Source organism: Octodon degus, unplaced genomic scaffold (genome assembly GCF_000260255.1).
Source record: "Octodon degus isolate 3935 unplaced genomic scaffold, OctDeg1.0 scaffold00165, whole genome shotgun sequence".
NCBI classification, from domain to species: domain Eukaryota; kingdom Metazoa; phylum Chordata; class Mammalia; order Rodentia; family Octodontidae; genus Octodon; species Octodon degus.
In genome coordinates, this window is record NW_004524741.1 from 5,555,855 (window position 1) to 5,573,692 (window position 17,838).

At 39.0% G+C, this 17,838-nt stretch overlaps 1 protein-coding gene across 1 annotated transcript in view; it reads left to right on the forward strand.

The window, feature by feature from the left end:
* Nucleotides 1-17,838, forward strand: part of Cpne3 (copine 3) — a 61,853-nt gene that overhangs the window by 397 nt on the left and 43,618 nt on the right. The window contains exons 2-5 of the mRNA XM_012517333.2: nt 12,683-12,822; nt 13,080-13,259; nt 14,655-14,729; nt 17,453-17,524. Of these exons, the coding sequence (XP_012372787.1) occupies nt 12,691-12,822; nt 13,080-13,259; nt 14,655-14,729; nt 17,453-17,524 (459 nt within the window). The 5' untranslated portion in view covers nt 12,683-12,690. The remainder of the gene's footprint in view (nt 1-12,682; nt 12,823-13,079; nt 13,260-14,654; nt 14,730-17,452; nt 17,525-17,838) is intronic.

Sequence of the window (17,838 nt, forward strand, 5' to 3'; positions counted from 1 at the left end):
CCGGGACACCCCGGTCTCCTCCCGGCAGGGGCAGGGCGGGGGCAGTGCTGTGGCCCCGGGGAGCATCTCCGCTGGGCGCCTGGGCGCTAAGGACGGGGTCACCGCGCCACACTCTGGACGATCCGAAAGCCCGGGGGAACAGGCTGTGCTGCTTGATGCCTGGGTGGAAGCTACAGGTGAACGTGACTGCAGAGTAAAGCTAGGGCGCGGTGAGGAGCATGCTAGCAGCTGCTGTTAAATTTCAGTTTAGAAATTCTGTCTAGTGCTTTGGACACGACAAGAAGAGGCCTGGAGGAAGTGCAGTTGCATTTATTTTGCAGTGCCTGAAGCTTGACCAAGCGGACTGACCATTAGCGTTGCGACCTGAGGCTCTTAATGGTCGGCCACAACTTTTCTTTCTCCGTAGTGTATTTTCGTGGCTGCCTCTATAATGTAAAATCAGTTGGAGAAAAGAGCGAGGTTAAATATGGCTATTACTGATTACAGTCACCCTCTGCTGTGCTACTGAATGCTCACAAACAGCTTGGAGCCGTAGGCTTAGTGGTAAAAGTGTTCACATACTGTGCGCTAGGTTCTGCCTGTAAGTTCTAGGTTCAAGCTCCAGCAAAGAAAAAAAAAAAAAGATCATATTCCCCATAAAATGATATTGTTCAGTCTTATGCTCCATGAAATTCAGGTTGACAAACATACCAAATCATACTAGTGAGTATGATAAAGACGTATTATTAGGGTTAGCTTAGATCATTAAGATTGTAGAGCACAAACTTTATGACTTAACGTAGAAGGTCAGTATTTTTTGGGATAAGGCAGATATCTGGGTTTCAGATCTATGCTTTAAGGTTAGCTGTCTGACTGTGGGCAGTACTTAACCTTTGAGGACCTGTTCCTACATTTGTAAAATAGAGATAATACTTATTATGTCACAGAGGTGTTATGAGGGTTAAAGTCGTATTTTTAAAACGTTTAGCAAAATGTTTAAAACATTTAGCACACCTTGCTGTTGTTAGTTGGGGTTAGCGGACTCCAGCTCTTACTGTTGCCTCTTAGAGCCAAATAAAACTTGTACAGTTCTCAAGCACAGGCTAGAGAAATAGCAAATACGAAAAAAAAGACAACTGAAATCAAATGACATGTGATAATTACAGTTAACAGTGACAACAGAAGGTGTCTTGGACATTAATCTGTGGTCCTCAGGGCTACTTTGTGCCCTGAAAAATGTTAAAAAGGCATTTTCTCTTGGCTGATGGACCAGGAAAATGCCTCTCTGGGCTGAAAAATTTCACAGCAGAAAGTCTTGGGGATTGGACCATGCTGAGGCTCTCTGAATATGAGGTAGAATTGAATTTCAGGTCTTTAGGATTAAAAGCCACTGGGCTCAAAACCCACAATGAAATCTTCACTTATCTCTCTAGATTTCTTCTCTCAGATCTGTTTTGGGTAGAAGTAGTTCTAGGACGGGCAAAACAGAATTTTTGGTCTATTGGGGTGTCTTAATGACTAGATGCCTCTCCTCATTTTACCTGTAACTCAACATTTTAAAAAGTGTCCCTTATTTCCATATAAATTTAAGGCAGTCTAGCAGTTAGGTATCTTAATAAATATGTTATTCAGCTGGGACTGGAGCTCAGTGGTAGAGCACTTGCATGGCATGCAGGAAGCTTTGGCTTCAATGTCCAGCATTGCAAAGTAAATAAAACAAGATTTGTTAGTGTTTTTTACAATGCCATTTCTACTATCCTGAAATCTATTTAGATATCCTATTTAAGATATGTTGGGTCCTGATGATACATCCTGTAACTTTTGGTATAGTTATACACTTTGCTCTCTGTCTTGGGTTACTTTTCTTCGCATTGCTGAGACAAAATTCCTAATGTCCAAATTTAAGGAAGGAAAGGTTTATTTAGCTTGCAGTTTGTGTAGGCTTCAGTCCATACTCAGCTGGCTCCAAGACAGAGTGGGGTAGCAGAGGGTCAGCTGTTCATGCTGAGAAGCCACAGGGGAAGAGAGAGTACAATTCCCTCCTTAAATTATGTGCAGGCTACCTGCCCTAGGGTAGGTGTAGCACTCACACCTATAATCCCAGCTCTGGACCATGAATCAATCAAGAACTCTAGAAGACTGCCCCATGACTGCATGAGGCTTGGGGGGGCATCTAGACAAAAATCATAATACCCTCTTTTTTGTTTCTGTAAATGGCCTTTTTACTAGTAATAGAGTTTTCCTCTTCCTAAACTTTCTTTCATCATTAATTTTTTGTGTTAGAAAGGATGCTTGTCAGCAAAATTCAGAAAGCTACTGTTGGATGTTTAAGACAATTTTAGAACCTTGTAACCTTGAGAGATTTATAATAAGCCAGCACTGCCCATCAAAGCATGATACTTTTGGTGGGTCTATTAGTGATGCGAATGCAACTTGCTATTAGTATGCACAGTAAGCTTGAAGGGTCTACAATAGGGCACTCAGGGCTGGGAAAATAGCCTGACAGTCTAGTGCCAGCCTGGCAAGCACAAGGACCTGAGTTCGATATGTCATGTCACATGCCATAGTAAGACCCCATAAAAATAAATAAATAAAAAATTAGTCTGTATTTTGGGCTGGCCAGATAGCTCATCAGACTAAAGCACCTGCTTAGGCAGAACGCAACAGCTGGGGTTTGATCCCTGGACGGTGATTGAGAGTGGGTATGGTGGTGCGCGCCTGTAATCCCAGTGCTTGAGAGGCTGAGAACAGGAGGATCACTATGAGTCCAATTTCTTTAAGCCCTGTACCAAATACATAAATAAATGAATAAATAAATAAAATAGGGCATTCCTATCATTTATCTTTTATTACTTTTACCTTACACTCAGCTTCTTTCTCACCAGTGTTTTACCTTGATGTTATTATGAGGTCAGTATCTAAATATATTATGATTTTGAGTTTAAAAATTGCTAAAAGATTGGCTGGGAAGGTCTAAATTATCACCTATCATAGGTTTATTTACTAACATTATTTAAGTTTCTGATAGTGATAATCAAAAGCAGTTATTGTATGTGTACACTTTGATGAGATTCACATATTTATGGGTGGGTCAGCAAACGCTGCTGGTTTGAATGTGTTTGTACAAAGGTTAGGGGATAGCACTGAGATTCTTTTGGAGAGGCTCTTCATTTTTTTACATATAACAACAGAATGCAATAATAACTTTTAAAAACATTAAAATTGGTCAATGTAGTAGTCACATTTACCAATTTGCGTTACCTAAATACAATATTCTTACGCAAAATCAAAGGAACTATCACACAGTCATTTTAGTAAATCATTTTGTAATGTCTTCTTACCGAACAGATGTCGAATGTCTAGTTCCTGTGGAAATTACCAAATTTTCACGTGGTTGCAACACTGTGTCATCAGGCTAACTCAGTATTTTGAAGTAAACTATACCTTTAGACTTGTAGGTGGTAATACATGCAAATTAATTATCTTAGGAGCGTAAATAGAAGCTTGTTGATCTACATTTCCACTGTTTAGGGATCAGAATTTCTTAGAGTAAAAATCAAAAATACAAGTATCCTGATGGTGGTGTTAAAAGTTTATAAAATATCTAAGGTTTGCGAGTTAGCACAGTTGTTTAAGCCCTTGCTTGGGCAAACCCAGTCAGGCTCGTGGGACCGCGGTTCGATCCCCAGCTCCACATGCCTGCCACACTACACCCGCCCTTAAGGCAGCCTGAGCCCACTAAAAAACCCCAAAAAAAAAAATCCTTCTCAACTTTAACAAAAGTTACATTTTTAGTTATATGGGTCTTGCTTTAACTTGGTCTTAACCATCCAGCAGAAAAGTTTAATCACAAGGTATAAAAAGTAAAGCCATATTAATATGCTGAGCTGTAAAAGGCTCAGGCAGCAACTTCTGACGTTGCCACTTCTGCTGCTAACCCACTACTATTATTGGACTATATTGGGTTATTTTGCTGAATTCAAGCACCTACAATATTTGAATGGCAGTGGAATACCCATCTCTGACAAAACTAAATAAAAAGGGGATATATATAAATATTTTTTTGTAGTGGAAAAAAATATATATCTGTATATACAAAATAGGATAGATATACAGCTACTTTCCATTAGTTCAATGAGAAAAAGATTTGTACTAATAGTGTTTAGACAAGATATCATGTCTGCATCTTGTACTCTGAATAACTACTACAAATACAATATGCAATGTATTATTGTAACTTTCCCACTCACCTGTTTTGAAACTGTCTAATTGCTATTTCTTTCTTTTTAAAATTAATATAAAAATAAAATGAGAAAAAATTTTTAAAAGTTTATCTAAAATTTAGCACCCCACCTTCAATATTGTTTATTCCCTTTCCCTACTTTTCTTCCTTAGTGCTACCTGATATAGTACTTTTCAAAAAAATCCTTATTGTCTGTCTATAGTGTAACCTCTTTTTTTAATTAATTTTATTGAGAAACAAATAGCAATGAGACAGTTTCAAAACATGTTAGTAGGACAGTTACACTAATTAATGCATTACATATTGTTGTCTTCATAGTAGTTATTCATAGTACAAGATGCAGACATGATATCCGTCAAACACTATTAGTACAAATCTGTCTTCTTATTGAACTAGAGAAAGTAGCTATATATCTAGCCTAACAATTTTGTATATATAGATACAAAATGGTCCTGCATTTATATCCCCCTTTTTCATTTACTTTTGTCAGAGATGGGTATTCCATTGCCATTTAAATATTGTAGGTGTGTGAATTCAGCAAAATCATCCAATGTAGTCCAGTAGTACATAATAGTTGTGGGTTATCCATAGGTATAGTGTAACCTCTTAAAGGTAGGGAGGTTCATCTGTTTTATTCATTGTTGGTTCCCTAGCACCTTAGAATACTGCTTGGCACATAGCTGATAATTCATATATATTTGTTGAATGAGTCTTGAATAAACAGTATTGAACGGTTTATGGTTAGAAACTATAAAGGAGTTTCCCAGAAAGTTAAAAGAAGTTGAAATGTGTGTGTTAAGCAGCCATGACAACCATGCTTGAACTCAGAAGATGTGTAAACATTTCAACATTCTCAGTATAGTATACAAACTATTTTTTTACAAACTGTTATCATTTATTTAATTAATATTCTGGGAATGCTAAGCCTGAGCTCTACCAGTGAACCATGTCATCTGTCCTACAAAGTTGTAAATGTTAAGGATAAAGTAGTGGTTGCAGCCTTAAACTGATGCAGTTTTCATCTTTGTTCTGCATAAACTAGAGAGGCGTACTCACTGACAAAGCTTGAAATAGCCATCCTGCCCAGTTCAGTGTTGTGTGTGTCCAGCTGAGAAGCGGGGAAAGGGAGCCACGTTTTGGGAAGCATATGCTTAATGGTAGGAGGCGGTGGGTACTAGGCGTGACAGCTTCCATCTAGAAGTCTCAGAACTTCATGTTCTTAGAGGTGGAGTTTTTAGGAGATGGCTGGATCAAGTATGTGCCACTGGGCTGTGGATGTGACAATTGGATTGTACAGTGATTAGTTTAGTATAACTCTGGTTGTGGATGATGTGTGGGTAGCACCAACCAATAGGCTTGTAACTTGAATGGAATAAAAAGGGGAAAGGAAGGCTTGTCGTTTGCTGCCTCCTGCTTGCCATGCCTTGAATTATTTTTTGGCCATGTCCCTCTGACATGCCACCATGCCTTAGAACCTTCTGACTATGGACTAAAACCCTACAAACTGAGCTAAAATACACTTTTTAGGGCTGGCTAATTAGCTCAGCGGACTAAGGTGCCTGCTTAGGCAGAGCGCAGAGGCCAGGGGCGTGCCATGTCGGCCCTGCCCGTGGGGCCTGTGAGACAGGGATTGAGACTGGGCATGGTGGCTCAGGCCTGTAATCTGAGTGCTTGGGAGGCTGAAAACAGGAGAATCACTACAAGTCTGATCTACATAGTGAGACCCTGTAGAACCTGCAGACCCTGTACTAAATACATTTAAAAAAAATAAAGTGCACTTTTTCTACTTTAGCTCATGGCATCCAGTATTTTGTCCCCAAAGTGAGACAGTGACTAAGACACTAGAACATGTGAGAAGTTCTGATGGCATCCAGGAGATTGCAGAAGGTAGAGCGTTCTTAAAGTATTTGACAGGCCTTAGGTCCCAGCAGATTGATTTGCCTTGCAGAGTGCCTGCTGCTGCAGAGGTGGCCAGCGGCTTTACTGAGATTTTGTAACTTTAAAACTTTTCAACTGAGTATCCTGGGATTTTTAGTGATGGGAAGCAACTCTGTTTTTTTGTTTTGTTTTGTTTTTTTAAGGGAGAAAAGTTTCTTCACTTTGTAATGATGCTCGTCATAGCCAACTCTGCTGTGATGCTTGTTTCATGAAGTGAGACAATACTGAGATGAAGTCACTGCTTCCAACGTTTAATATCTCATGCCATGAACTATGGGCCTTTGATGGGTTTGAAAGTCCACATAACCTGAAATACATATTGCGCCACTTCTGCAGTCTACTACGAATCAGAGAAGAGAGCAGTACGTCTTCAGGACTTTTCTAGAGAAATTAAAGAAGGAGCCTAAATTGATTGCTGATTTTATAGCCTTAAGGCCATGGTAAATTTATAAATTGTCCTTATTTTTAAAGTAAGGATTATCTAGGCTCACCACTTTGATATTGCCTTACTTTCCCCAATTCTTTATGTCCAAAAGCCAGCAAAAGTATCATGATTTAGAATTAACTCAGTAATTCAAAAATCTGGAATATTCTTTTGGATGGGATTGCTCTACCACTAAGCTGCCTCCCAGCTCCTAGGAAATTTTCTTTTTAATGATTTCCAGAATCTGATTCCTTTTGTTGCCATGGAGTCCTTTTTATGCTGCAGCTACCCAATAGACTCTACATGTTGTTTTTTGAAGGGATTTATTTCAGGTCATCTGAGAATTTAATCAAAATTTTAGGCAAATGTATCTTAACTAGTGGGAAAGTATATAGGTTTTTGTTTTTCCTACAGGGCTTTTTTTCATAGTGGGAGGTGGAGGCCATGTTTGCAAAGCTTTCTGCTTTTCCTCCTTTGGTTCTTACATATATTCTGGTATTTTCTATTAACTTCCTTAGTCCTTTAGTTCCACTTCCTAAGCAAGTGTTATATTCATTCTCTTCCCTCTCTCCCTCTTCCTCTCCCTCCCTTCTCTCTCTAAATTAACTTTCCAACTTTGTTTCTATCCAGATATAGATGACTAGGTATTTTGTTTTGCTTACACCCTCTCCTCTGTTGTGTTTAAAATACCTAGAAAGTGTCCAGTAAATGAAGGCTTGGCTATTGCTTTATCATGTTACCACTGTCCTCAGGGAAACAGTGGTGTAGCAGCTCTTAGATTTATGGCAATAAGATCCTACCCTTCTGCATTTTTTTTTTTTTTAAGGGAACACCTTTCATTGTTCTGAGCAATAAAATCCAAGAAATACTGGCTGGAATGTTTACTGCTGATGTTGCTGGCCTTTTGTCAGCTGCCTCAAGGTTACCCTGGCTTGTTTTCAGCAATGGTTGTGTTTGAGTGTACTGTGGAACAGCAGTTAGTGAGTCATGGTTTTAGAACCAGAAACAAATAGAAATACTACAGACCAGGAGATCTCTGGATATAGGATCAACTGAGCCGCAGTAGAAGCTAGCCAGATAGAAGAGCCTGCTCCAGGTGATGAGCTCCGTAGTCAAGCACTTTATGTATGAAGCCCGGAGTTTGAGCTCCAGCAGCACCAGCAACCACTGAAAGCACCCGTGCAAAAGAACAGCCTCCCTGAGCCATCAGCAGCAAGGCTAAGGAGCAGTTGGAAGAAGAACGTGAGAACGTCTGCTGGGTCCAAAAGGCCATAGTGTTTTATGATGAAAACTGTGAGGAAAGGAAGCATGAATTCATTACTTATGTGGAACCTCTGTTGGCTGTAGATAAATGGGCTAGAGACAGGGGATGGCAAAGTTTTGGGAGAGGAGGGCTGTCAGTGAGGAAAAGTCTGGGTTGCTGCTTGCCTGGGGCTGTAAGCCGGAAACAGTGGTCCTAAAGATCATGCTCTCGGGTCCTGAGACAGGACTTCAACAAACCTGAAGCAATGTGCACCAGTTTGTTACTGATTTGGCCCAAGTCTTAGCTTATTGACATCTCTTATCTCTTCCTCCGTCCTTGGGCTTGTAAATTTAGGGCATCTTAGAATTTTTCCTTTATTACTGATTTTTTCATTTTTTAGTGGAAGGCTGATGGATGTTTCCTAAGGGCTTTGATAGTTTGGCATGCCTTCTTCCTGTCAGTTGTGTGAGTCCAGATGACTCACTGGTACTGGCCGGAGCTCCCCTGCTCGTGTACCAACATAGAACAGTAGCCCAGGTAAACAAACCTTCTGAGAAGATTTAGGAAAATTTCTGTAGTCAGGGTTGACTAATTTGGCAAATTAATTCTGTGTAAATTCCAGAGGTCCTTTTATTATTATTCCAAGAAGTTCTTCATAAACAAGATGAAAAAGATGTTTTATGCTTACTACTTTATGCCTTACAGTGACCTGTACTGAGACACGAAAAAAAATATTTGGGAAGTTAATAAAATAGTTGCTACAGACCATGATGTGCCTCATACATGCAGAGTATGCTACAAACACACTTAAGGGCATTTTTTAAATTCCCACTTTGTAGATGGGGAAATTAAGGTTCTGATGGTTCACTTGGGAAAGGTGATTCACTGCAGTAAACAGTGGGAAAGAAATCTGTACCCTGTACACTGGCTTCAAAAGCTAGTGCTTTTCCTGCTGAGTACTGCATGCCTCATGCTTCTGGAAGACGGGAGGAAGCAGTGAAACTTAGTCACTCTCTCAGCTAGCAGTCGTTAGAAATGATGAAGAGCCACACATACAAGTGACAGTATGGGGGGGCTGTGCCTACAGAATTCAGGGATGTCAGCATCGGCTCTCCTGAGCAGCTGTCAGTTGAAGTGGGTGCTGTGAAGGACTTTGAGAGGTGGATGCAGCTGCCTGGCTAAGCTAGAGAGAGATGTGGACCCCGCTGAGAATGCCAGCTTTTGCTCATAGGACTCGAGAGAATCCTACTGAGAATCAGTAGGATTACCCCCTTATGTTCCCCTACTGAGGAAATTTCTTATCAGTAGGGATTACCCCCTTATTTCTCTTTTAAAACATTGCATTTTATGTACTGAGTAATTTCTAGAAAAGTAGGAGCAGCTCTATGAATGTTGCCATTACAGTTCTAGACCTGGCTGCTTATGTGATTTCTTTCCAATTGCCGTTAAGCCATAGTCAGTTTCTAAGTAAAAGGCAGGCACCAGTCTGTCATTTGCAGGCGCACTGCTGCCCGAAAGGGAATTTGCTTCATGGCAACAGCGCAGTAATGTAGCTGTCAGCAGTGTGCTGAATAAACTGCTGTGCCCAGCATGGTTTTTTTTTTTTTGTAGCTTTTGTTTGAACATTTTTAGGGGAAGAAATGATTCTCTGCTGGTATGTTGTCCCTCTTTAATGTGAGACCGATTTTGCATATAAAATCTGCTTTTTCTGTTGAGTTCTCCCTATCCTTAGAAATAGAAAGACTTTTCTGATGGGTTAGTACAGAATTCTCTCCTTGTGGTTCTTGGGGAGTTTTTTAACACTCTGTGTTCATTCCATATCCACTAATGATGTGTAACATCCAAGACTTTCAACTACTTTATGCAAAAGAAAAATAATCATACAGCTGACATTTATTCCACTGACTCTATACTAGGAAGGCAAACCAAGGTGGCTGGCACATGCTAGATTGAAACCTCTACTTGTAACATCGCCAGGTTTTCTGATGAGGAAAGCCCAGCACAGTAGCTGAAGTCACGTCTCTGATTTCACATCTAGCACCAGATGCGGGATTGAGCTCAGGTATACATTACTCCAAAGGAGGTCTCATATGGGATGAGAGCATTCTATTAACACCAATGAGTGCAGCAGGAATTTGAAGAAGCAGCTTGATGTGGATTGGCATAACCAGGAAAAGCATTGTGGAATGTTATAAAAATATGAAACAAAGGATAGAGAAGATTAAATCCTAGAGGCAGATTCTACTAAAATAATAGCAATAATTTCCATGTTTATAGATACCATTTAAATTATATTAACTTGTCTAATTCCTACAACTACTCTCTGAGGTGGGGATGGTCATTTTCTTTTTGAAGAGGAGAAAAGTCTAAAGCAGATTAATGATTCTGCTGAGATTACGCATTAAGTGATACAATCTAGTCGAAAACTCAGGCAGTCCCATTCTGGAGCCTGTGATACAGGAAACTGAATAGAAAGGAGCAAATCAAAGAGAGGGATTCTCCAGCAATGAATAGGTGTGCAAAAGGGAAAAGGTGGATTTATATATAGAGGCAGGGGTGAGTGATCCAGATTTGGGGATATTGTACTGTATGACAGCCCAAGGCATGAAGCCTTGAGAGGAATATGATCAAATCAGGGACAGCTGGGGTACAAAGACTGGAGCTTAACAGCTTTAAGTGATGCTCAGTTTCCAGGCTGGGAAGAGGAAGAGAGAAGTACTAGTAAGAGATGGAGGGAGAAGAGGAGAATAAGGGCACACAGATTTTAGACAGGGTCTCTGGCAGTGTGTCAGAGATTTCTTGAGTGTGGATATCCCCAGACTGTGCTATCTTGATTGTGCTTGTGGTTTTTCTGCTTTTTTTTTTTAAATGTTTCTTGCTATGTTTTTAGCACTTTTATATTTTCATTTTTTAACACTTCTTACTATGTTTTTAGCACTCATATATATATTTTTTTAAATTTTTTTTTTCTTGCAGAATCGGGGATTGAACTCAGGCCTTTGCGCTTGCCAGGCAAGCACTTATTCTACTGAGCTATCTCCCCGGCCCCTATATTTTCATTTTTTTAATAAGGCAAGATGAAAAATCATTGTTATATTAACACTAGTAATACAAATAACTGTACTTCTCAAAAGAGAACACTGATCTTCTAAATTTTATGGCAGGAAGACTGCTGATTTTGATATAGAATTCTAAATCTTGCCTATGACTTGACAAAGAGATCATTTTGGAATGATATTACAGCACTGTACACTGCAGGACATTGTTCAATTTGAAGAGATTTGATAAATGACATTTTAAATAGCCCGATTTGTTCCATGGTCTCTGGTTTGTTGCAGTAGAGCCTTGTCACCCACCCACTTGCTCCTGGAGACTGGCTCACAGGACACTCTGAACTTTCCCCTTCAGCTTGTCCAGCCTTCTGTTCCTCTTTATATCTCCTTTGGGGCCTATAAGGAGCGTCCTTGCTGTGCCTTCTAAGGTCTGGATCTTTCCTGTCACTGTGTTGTGTCCCGGATCCCTGCTTCAGTTGAATCCTTCAGAGCCCCCAAGCAGTGCAAGCCTCACCCTTGCTGTTACCCCCTGACCGCTTGTTGGCTTCTCCTAGCCTTGGTATCTTTTGTCCATTTGGCAGACCAGTGTGTATTTTACCACTTAACCCTTTCTTCCCCTTGTGGTGCTGAAGATCAAACTCCTGGCTTTATTCATGCTAGGAAATAACTCTACCACTGAGCTACAACCCAAGCCCTTTCTTCCTTTCAAGTATCATTTATTTTGAGAGAATCTTACTGAGTTGCCCAGGCTAATTTAAAATTTACAGACTTCCTGCCTCAACCTCCTGAATAGCTGGATTTACAGGCACACGCTACCATCCTACCTCACATTTTGGGATCTTAACTGCTAGTACTACATTGATTTTTAACACACATTGGGAATAGGTGGTTTTTTGAGTCCATTAGAGTATTTGAAGGGTTTTCATTAAGATATGAGTTGTTCCCCTTCTTGGTGACAGCTGCATCCTCTTTTACTCCCTGAGTTGTGGGGAAGAAAGCAGCTCACTGTAAATATCAGATCCGTTCTCAAGGTCAACCTCCATCACAGGCCTTATTTCTGGATCTTTTCATGTACTGATTAGGGATTGGGAATGAGAGGGGTCTATGACCAGTTAACCCTGGTATCTCTTAACAAGTCATGGGGAGAAGATGGGCCATAGCAAGTGGGTGGATACTCTTTGTAGCATGGGTTTGTCATCTTCATCTGCTGGTCTAAGGAACTGGTGCCCAAATTTCACCCTAACCCAGTTTAATTAAATATTCTTTGTGTTGGCCTCAGTAGTTCTGAGAGCTCCCAGAGGCGATTCCAACAAAGCAACCCAGATTGAGAGTTATTTCTGCAGTGCAGGGAATAGAAATGGAGGATGGGACTCTATGGATCATTTCTTCCCCATATTTGGGTCTCAGTCAAAATTATTTGAAAACAGAAAATATCCCACCCAGTGTCTCATTAAATAAATGAATAAAATGAAATTAAGGTGATATTTTAACCTGTTTTATTGCAGTATTTAAGTGAATACTCAATATTAGGTCTTTTTCTGAGCAGTAAAATATATAGTACAGTGAAAAGATTAGTGAGTATTGACATCTTAAAAAAAGCTGTATTCACTACTGTAAAGAGTTTTATCTCAACAAGATAATAAATCAGTATTGCTGGGATGCCCTGAACCTATCTCATGTAGCATATTTGCTCTGTAAGCCTCCTAACAAAGCTTAAGAATTGAGCTAGTTCCATTAGAAATGAATGTGGTTCTTAAAGCCACCATTTCATTTGTTTTCTGATCTCCTTGGTTTTCTCACAGCTCAAGAGATGGCTGCGCAATGTGTCACGAAGGTGGAGCTGAATATTTCTTGTAACAACCTTCTGGATTTTGATGTAACATCAAAGTCGGACCCTCTGTGTGTGTTGTTTCTGAACACGAGTGGTCAACAGTGGTATGAGGTAATGTATACTTTAGGTGAAAAGCAGTCTGATTTTCTCTTTTGACAAAGTGAAGAATGATAATATCTCTTCTATTCATGTAATTTTTTTTGGGTGAGTTTGTCCTTGACTGTGGAATTATTCATATACATACAGAAACATCCTTTAGTTTTCATGCCATAATTAATTATATTTTGTACATAAAGTAGTGTTAAAAATCCAGTGCTTCTTTGATTCAAAGAAACCTTTTTTTACATTTGTTTTTGGGGATGATGTAGGTTGACCGCACTGAAAGGATTAAGAACTGTTTGAATCCCCAATTTTCTAAGACATTCATCATTGATTACTACTTTGAAGTAGTTCAGAAATTGAAATTTGGGATTTATGACATTGACAACAAGACTATTGAGCTGAGTGATGATGACTTCTTAGGAGAATGTGAATGTACCCTTGGACAAGTGAGTATGAGTAACCATTATGTTGTTTTTGTCTAAAATTAGACCCCAGAATAGTGGTTTTGATAAGTGTTCATTAGTTTAATTTTCAAAGTTGTGAAGCATTAATCACTTAAACTGAGTTTATATATTAGTACAGGTGGCTTGAACATAAAATTTATCTTGCTTTTCTAAGGGCAAGGATCGTGTGTTTCTGGCAAAGATTGTTCTTTTGAGTCAGGAGTACTTCATTGGGCATCTCAGTACCTCTGTCCTAATAGAGTTCAGTATGATTTTATTATTTTTATGTTGTCAGTCCTATTGAAGTAATAGTAACGTCTCTAATGCTGTAACTACCGTGACTGGAAGCCCAGGCCCCTAACCACACCCTGTTATGTGGACTGCTCTTCCTGTACCTAAGCTGTGTCTCTGTAAACCTCACTTCCCCCAGAAACCTTCTCTGACCTCAAGGCTAGCTTAGAGCCATTGTTCTGAGCTCACTTTGCCACTGTCTACTGCTTCTCACCCTATTTTATTATAGTTGTCATGTTTTCTGCCTTCTCGGTGAATGATGCGCTTGATCGGGGGAGGGCATGGCTAGCGGCTCACATTTTGCTTCTAGCTTGGATTTTGCACTTGGCTTATCAAGAGAAATCATGACCACTTGTATAAATTGAGAAAGGCATCAAAAGGGAGGAGAAGTCACCTTTTTTCAGAGTGACATTTGTCATTTGAAATTTGTCTTTTATGAATTTATTTTTTGTTTGTTAAGATAGCATGGTATTTTCTGTGTCTCAAAGAATACTATGAAATTGATCAGTTTTGTAAAACTTTCCAACTAGTATTAAAGAGAAAATTGAAATTTTGGGGAAAACATCAGCGTAGCTGAATGAATTTAACTCTGATGAATTTGAGTGATATATCCATTTAAAGGATGTATCTTTATAATGATATATTACTCATGATATACTTGAAAGATATATTCTCTTACTTTGAAAAGCATGACATTTAGTGGAAGGAAAATATCAAAGTTGGATGCTATTTGAAAAAGTAAATCTCATTTATGGAGTTTTCTGATGTCTACAATTTATCTAGAGGGGTTATGGCTCTGATGTTGTACCTGAGAATCTAGCCCTCTTTTTCCATTTTAAGAAAGAAGTCAAATTTTGAAGTACAGAATTAGTAAAGAAACCAGTGAATAGGGAGATTGCTTCTTCAAGGATAGGAATTTTGGAAGTTTCCCAGTTTTAAATGTATAAATATATTTTCAGTGTTTTATGTTGACTAAATCTTTAAAATATGGACTTACTGTTTATATTTCTAATGACTTTATGTGAACTTTATATTCCTCTTTTTGGGAAACTTCATTTTACAAACTTACAGGTTGAAGTAAAATGTGTAACTTCCCACTTTTAACAGATCGTTTCCAGTAAGAAGCTCACTCGACCACTCATGCTTAAAAATGGCAAACCTGCTGGGAAAGGGAGCATTACGGTACGTCTTTTACCCCAAAAGATACAGCGTAATTGGATGTCCTGAAATTATACAAACCAGATAGATATTTTGTGTCATGCTTTATCATTTGATCTTGAATGTTGGCTTCCACCCACCTTTGCCTTACAGTAGTCACAAGTGGAAAGTGTATTGTGCCAAAAAAGGGAGAAAAATACAGTTTGGGAATCTCTCAGGTCAGTCTTTTAAGTTGCCTGTCGAGGTCAAGCGTACCTTAGTGATACTTGCCCCTCTCCTATGAAGTAGTCCCCAAGTTAGAGAGAATCTGCTTAATACTCTGAATGGATCGTTTTGGCTGTCTACAAAGGAAATAGTCCTCTCAACACACAGAAACTTTCTGTAATGGGTTGCATTCCAAATGGATATTATAACATGACCATTGAATATATAGTGTTCACTGTCATTTTGCATTCTTGTGTTCTGTCCATTCTCCAACCAGATTTTCCATTGCTGGCCACTAGCCCTGAGCAAATGAATGTGAGTCTTATCATAATGTAGACTTCCAGGTACCCATCGACACACTTTAGTACTGTACCTTCAAAAGTTTCTGTCCAGGTAGCTACGTGTTAGAGCACTAACTATAACTATCTCTGAGAGTGGAAACCTGGCTGCTTGAGTGTGAACTGAATTTACAGGTTTTTGTAGTTATCAGGAACATTTATCTGAGCAGTTGTTTGGTTCTAGTTAGATTCCAGACATAAGAATGTTTCACTACAGGGAGAGTTGATTTTAACGGGATAGAGATTATTATCGGTAGTTAGCTTAATTGCTTTGAGACATGGTAACCCCTCATTTGTTTGCACACAGAATAGTTGCACATTGAATGCAAAACTGATCTGATGTTTCAGTCTGTAGAGTTCACAGGTCTGATGTATTCAAGCTTCTCAGTGTATAGGGAGCTATAGTTTTGTTCAGAGGGCATTCTTTAGTCTTCCAGGGCTGTAGATTCTCAGGCAATAGGAAAGCTCCAGTTTGGACAACAGTATTTACAAAGGAAATTGCATAATGCAGACTTGCTGTTTTAGGGGGAAAATAGGTAATGATAAATCTTCCCTTTTTTTGACTATATAAAAACTATAATCTTGTATTTTCCAAAAATCATTATGCACAGTGAAGAAGACAATGAAAAAAATTCTAATTTATATTGTAAAGGAATAATATTTATAAGGATTATTAAAGTCAATATGAATATTACAAATAATAAACAGGTTAAGACAAAATTTTGAGAATATAAATAGCCAAAAAAAATCCAGGAAAAGATGTTCTAGCTCATTAGCAACTTAGGAATGTGCAGTTTCTCATCTACTCAATCAGCAAAACTGTGTGCAGTCACAAAAACTAGTGTTGAAGGGAGAAGCTTGAGTAGATTGAGCACATACATCTGGGCGCATGATTATTACCAAATACCAAAGACTACGGAAATGGTGAGCATGCGTATGCACAAAGGGCAGTGGCAGTTATTTGTCCCACAGAAATGCTCGCCAAGTGTCAAAAACACACAGGGATACTCGCTAAAGTATGTGTGCGATAACAAATTGTCACAAATATTAGCAGTAGGGAGAATAGAACAATTCAAACTGAAAAATCAACAGCCACTGGATTGAGGCAGAATTTAATATATTCACATGGAAAAAGGTTAAGGGAACATTGTAGTAAATATAAAAGAACCATGATACGTATTATGGAACATTGTGGCACGATCTCTTTCTGTTTTTAAATTTTATATAACTTGGATAATGTGTGTATGTTGTGTTTGTGTGTATACATGCACAATAACACACACACTACAATCGCCCTCCCCTTTTCTCTCCCCTCTTCCTCCTTCGTTCCCACCTCGTATATAGACTTCAAAAGTTCATTGTTTAACTGCACAGTCCAGAAAAATATCTATTGAACTCTGAGTGGTTTGTTTTGGGGAATAGGATTGGTGGAAGGGAGGCAAGGGGAGAGGGGAATTTTCACCATTCACTGCGTTTATCTCTGATTGGTTGACTGTTACCTGCAGGGTTTTCTTCAGTAATTAAAACAATTCTGATAAAAAAAAAAGAGAGCAAAAAGCAAAATCAAAAGTGTTGGGAAATTTAAAAATTAGACTAGAGGGTTTTGCCTAAACAATGGCACAACATTTTAATCTTAATTGTGGCTTATGTAAAATTTATGATATTGTAAATACTCAGTGAACTTGTTCCGTTTTGTGTAGAATGTTTTCTCACCCAAATGAAATACTATTCTAGCACAAACTTCCATAATGCAATACTTTACAACACTGGACATTGCTCAATTCAAGAAGAATTTCTTCTCTTTTTATTTTTCTTTTCATTCCTCCCTTCCTTTTTTATTAATACACATTTCAGTACACAGTGTTTGCATTCCTTGTTTGGAGTTGGTGCATGCAGAGACCATAATGTTTAGTGAAATCAGTGAGACACACGAGTATGTACATTGTGTGGCTTCTCCTATTTGAGGAACCCAAAGTGTAAATAAGGAGCAAAGTAAAAGAAGGAAAGTAGAGAGATTGGCCCTTCTCAAGTGGGAAGGGGATCAAGCCATAAATCTTTCTTGGTAGTGCCATTTTCTTGCTAATGTTTTAGAATTCATTTATGTAAGTATAGAGTTTATACACTATTATATTTTTAAAAAGTACTTAGTCTGTGAATGTATCAGAATCCCTAGAGTTTTCTTTCATTTACCTTGATTACTCATAGGTTTCAGCAGAAGAAATAAAGGATAATAGAGTTGTCTTGTTTGAAATGGAAGCTAGAAAACTGGATAATAAGGTAAGTGGATTATGCAGATTTCAACAAGGATATCACATTTTTAACTCACACTGGTTCTTTTTTGAGAAAATACTAATGAAACTAACATGAATTCCATCATCTGAGAGTCAGACAGCACTTCATTTGCTTCTAGGTGATGCCTTGCTCCGTCCTTTCTTCCCTCGCTCCCTCCTTCCCTCCCTCTCCCTCTTTCCCTTCCTCCCTCCCTCCTTCCTTCCCTCCCTCTCTCTCCCTCTTTCCCTCCCTCCCTCCCTCCCTTCCTTTCTCTCCTCTCTCCCCCTCCATTCCTCTCTTTCTCCCTCTCTCTTTCTTCC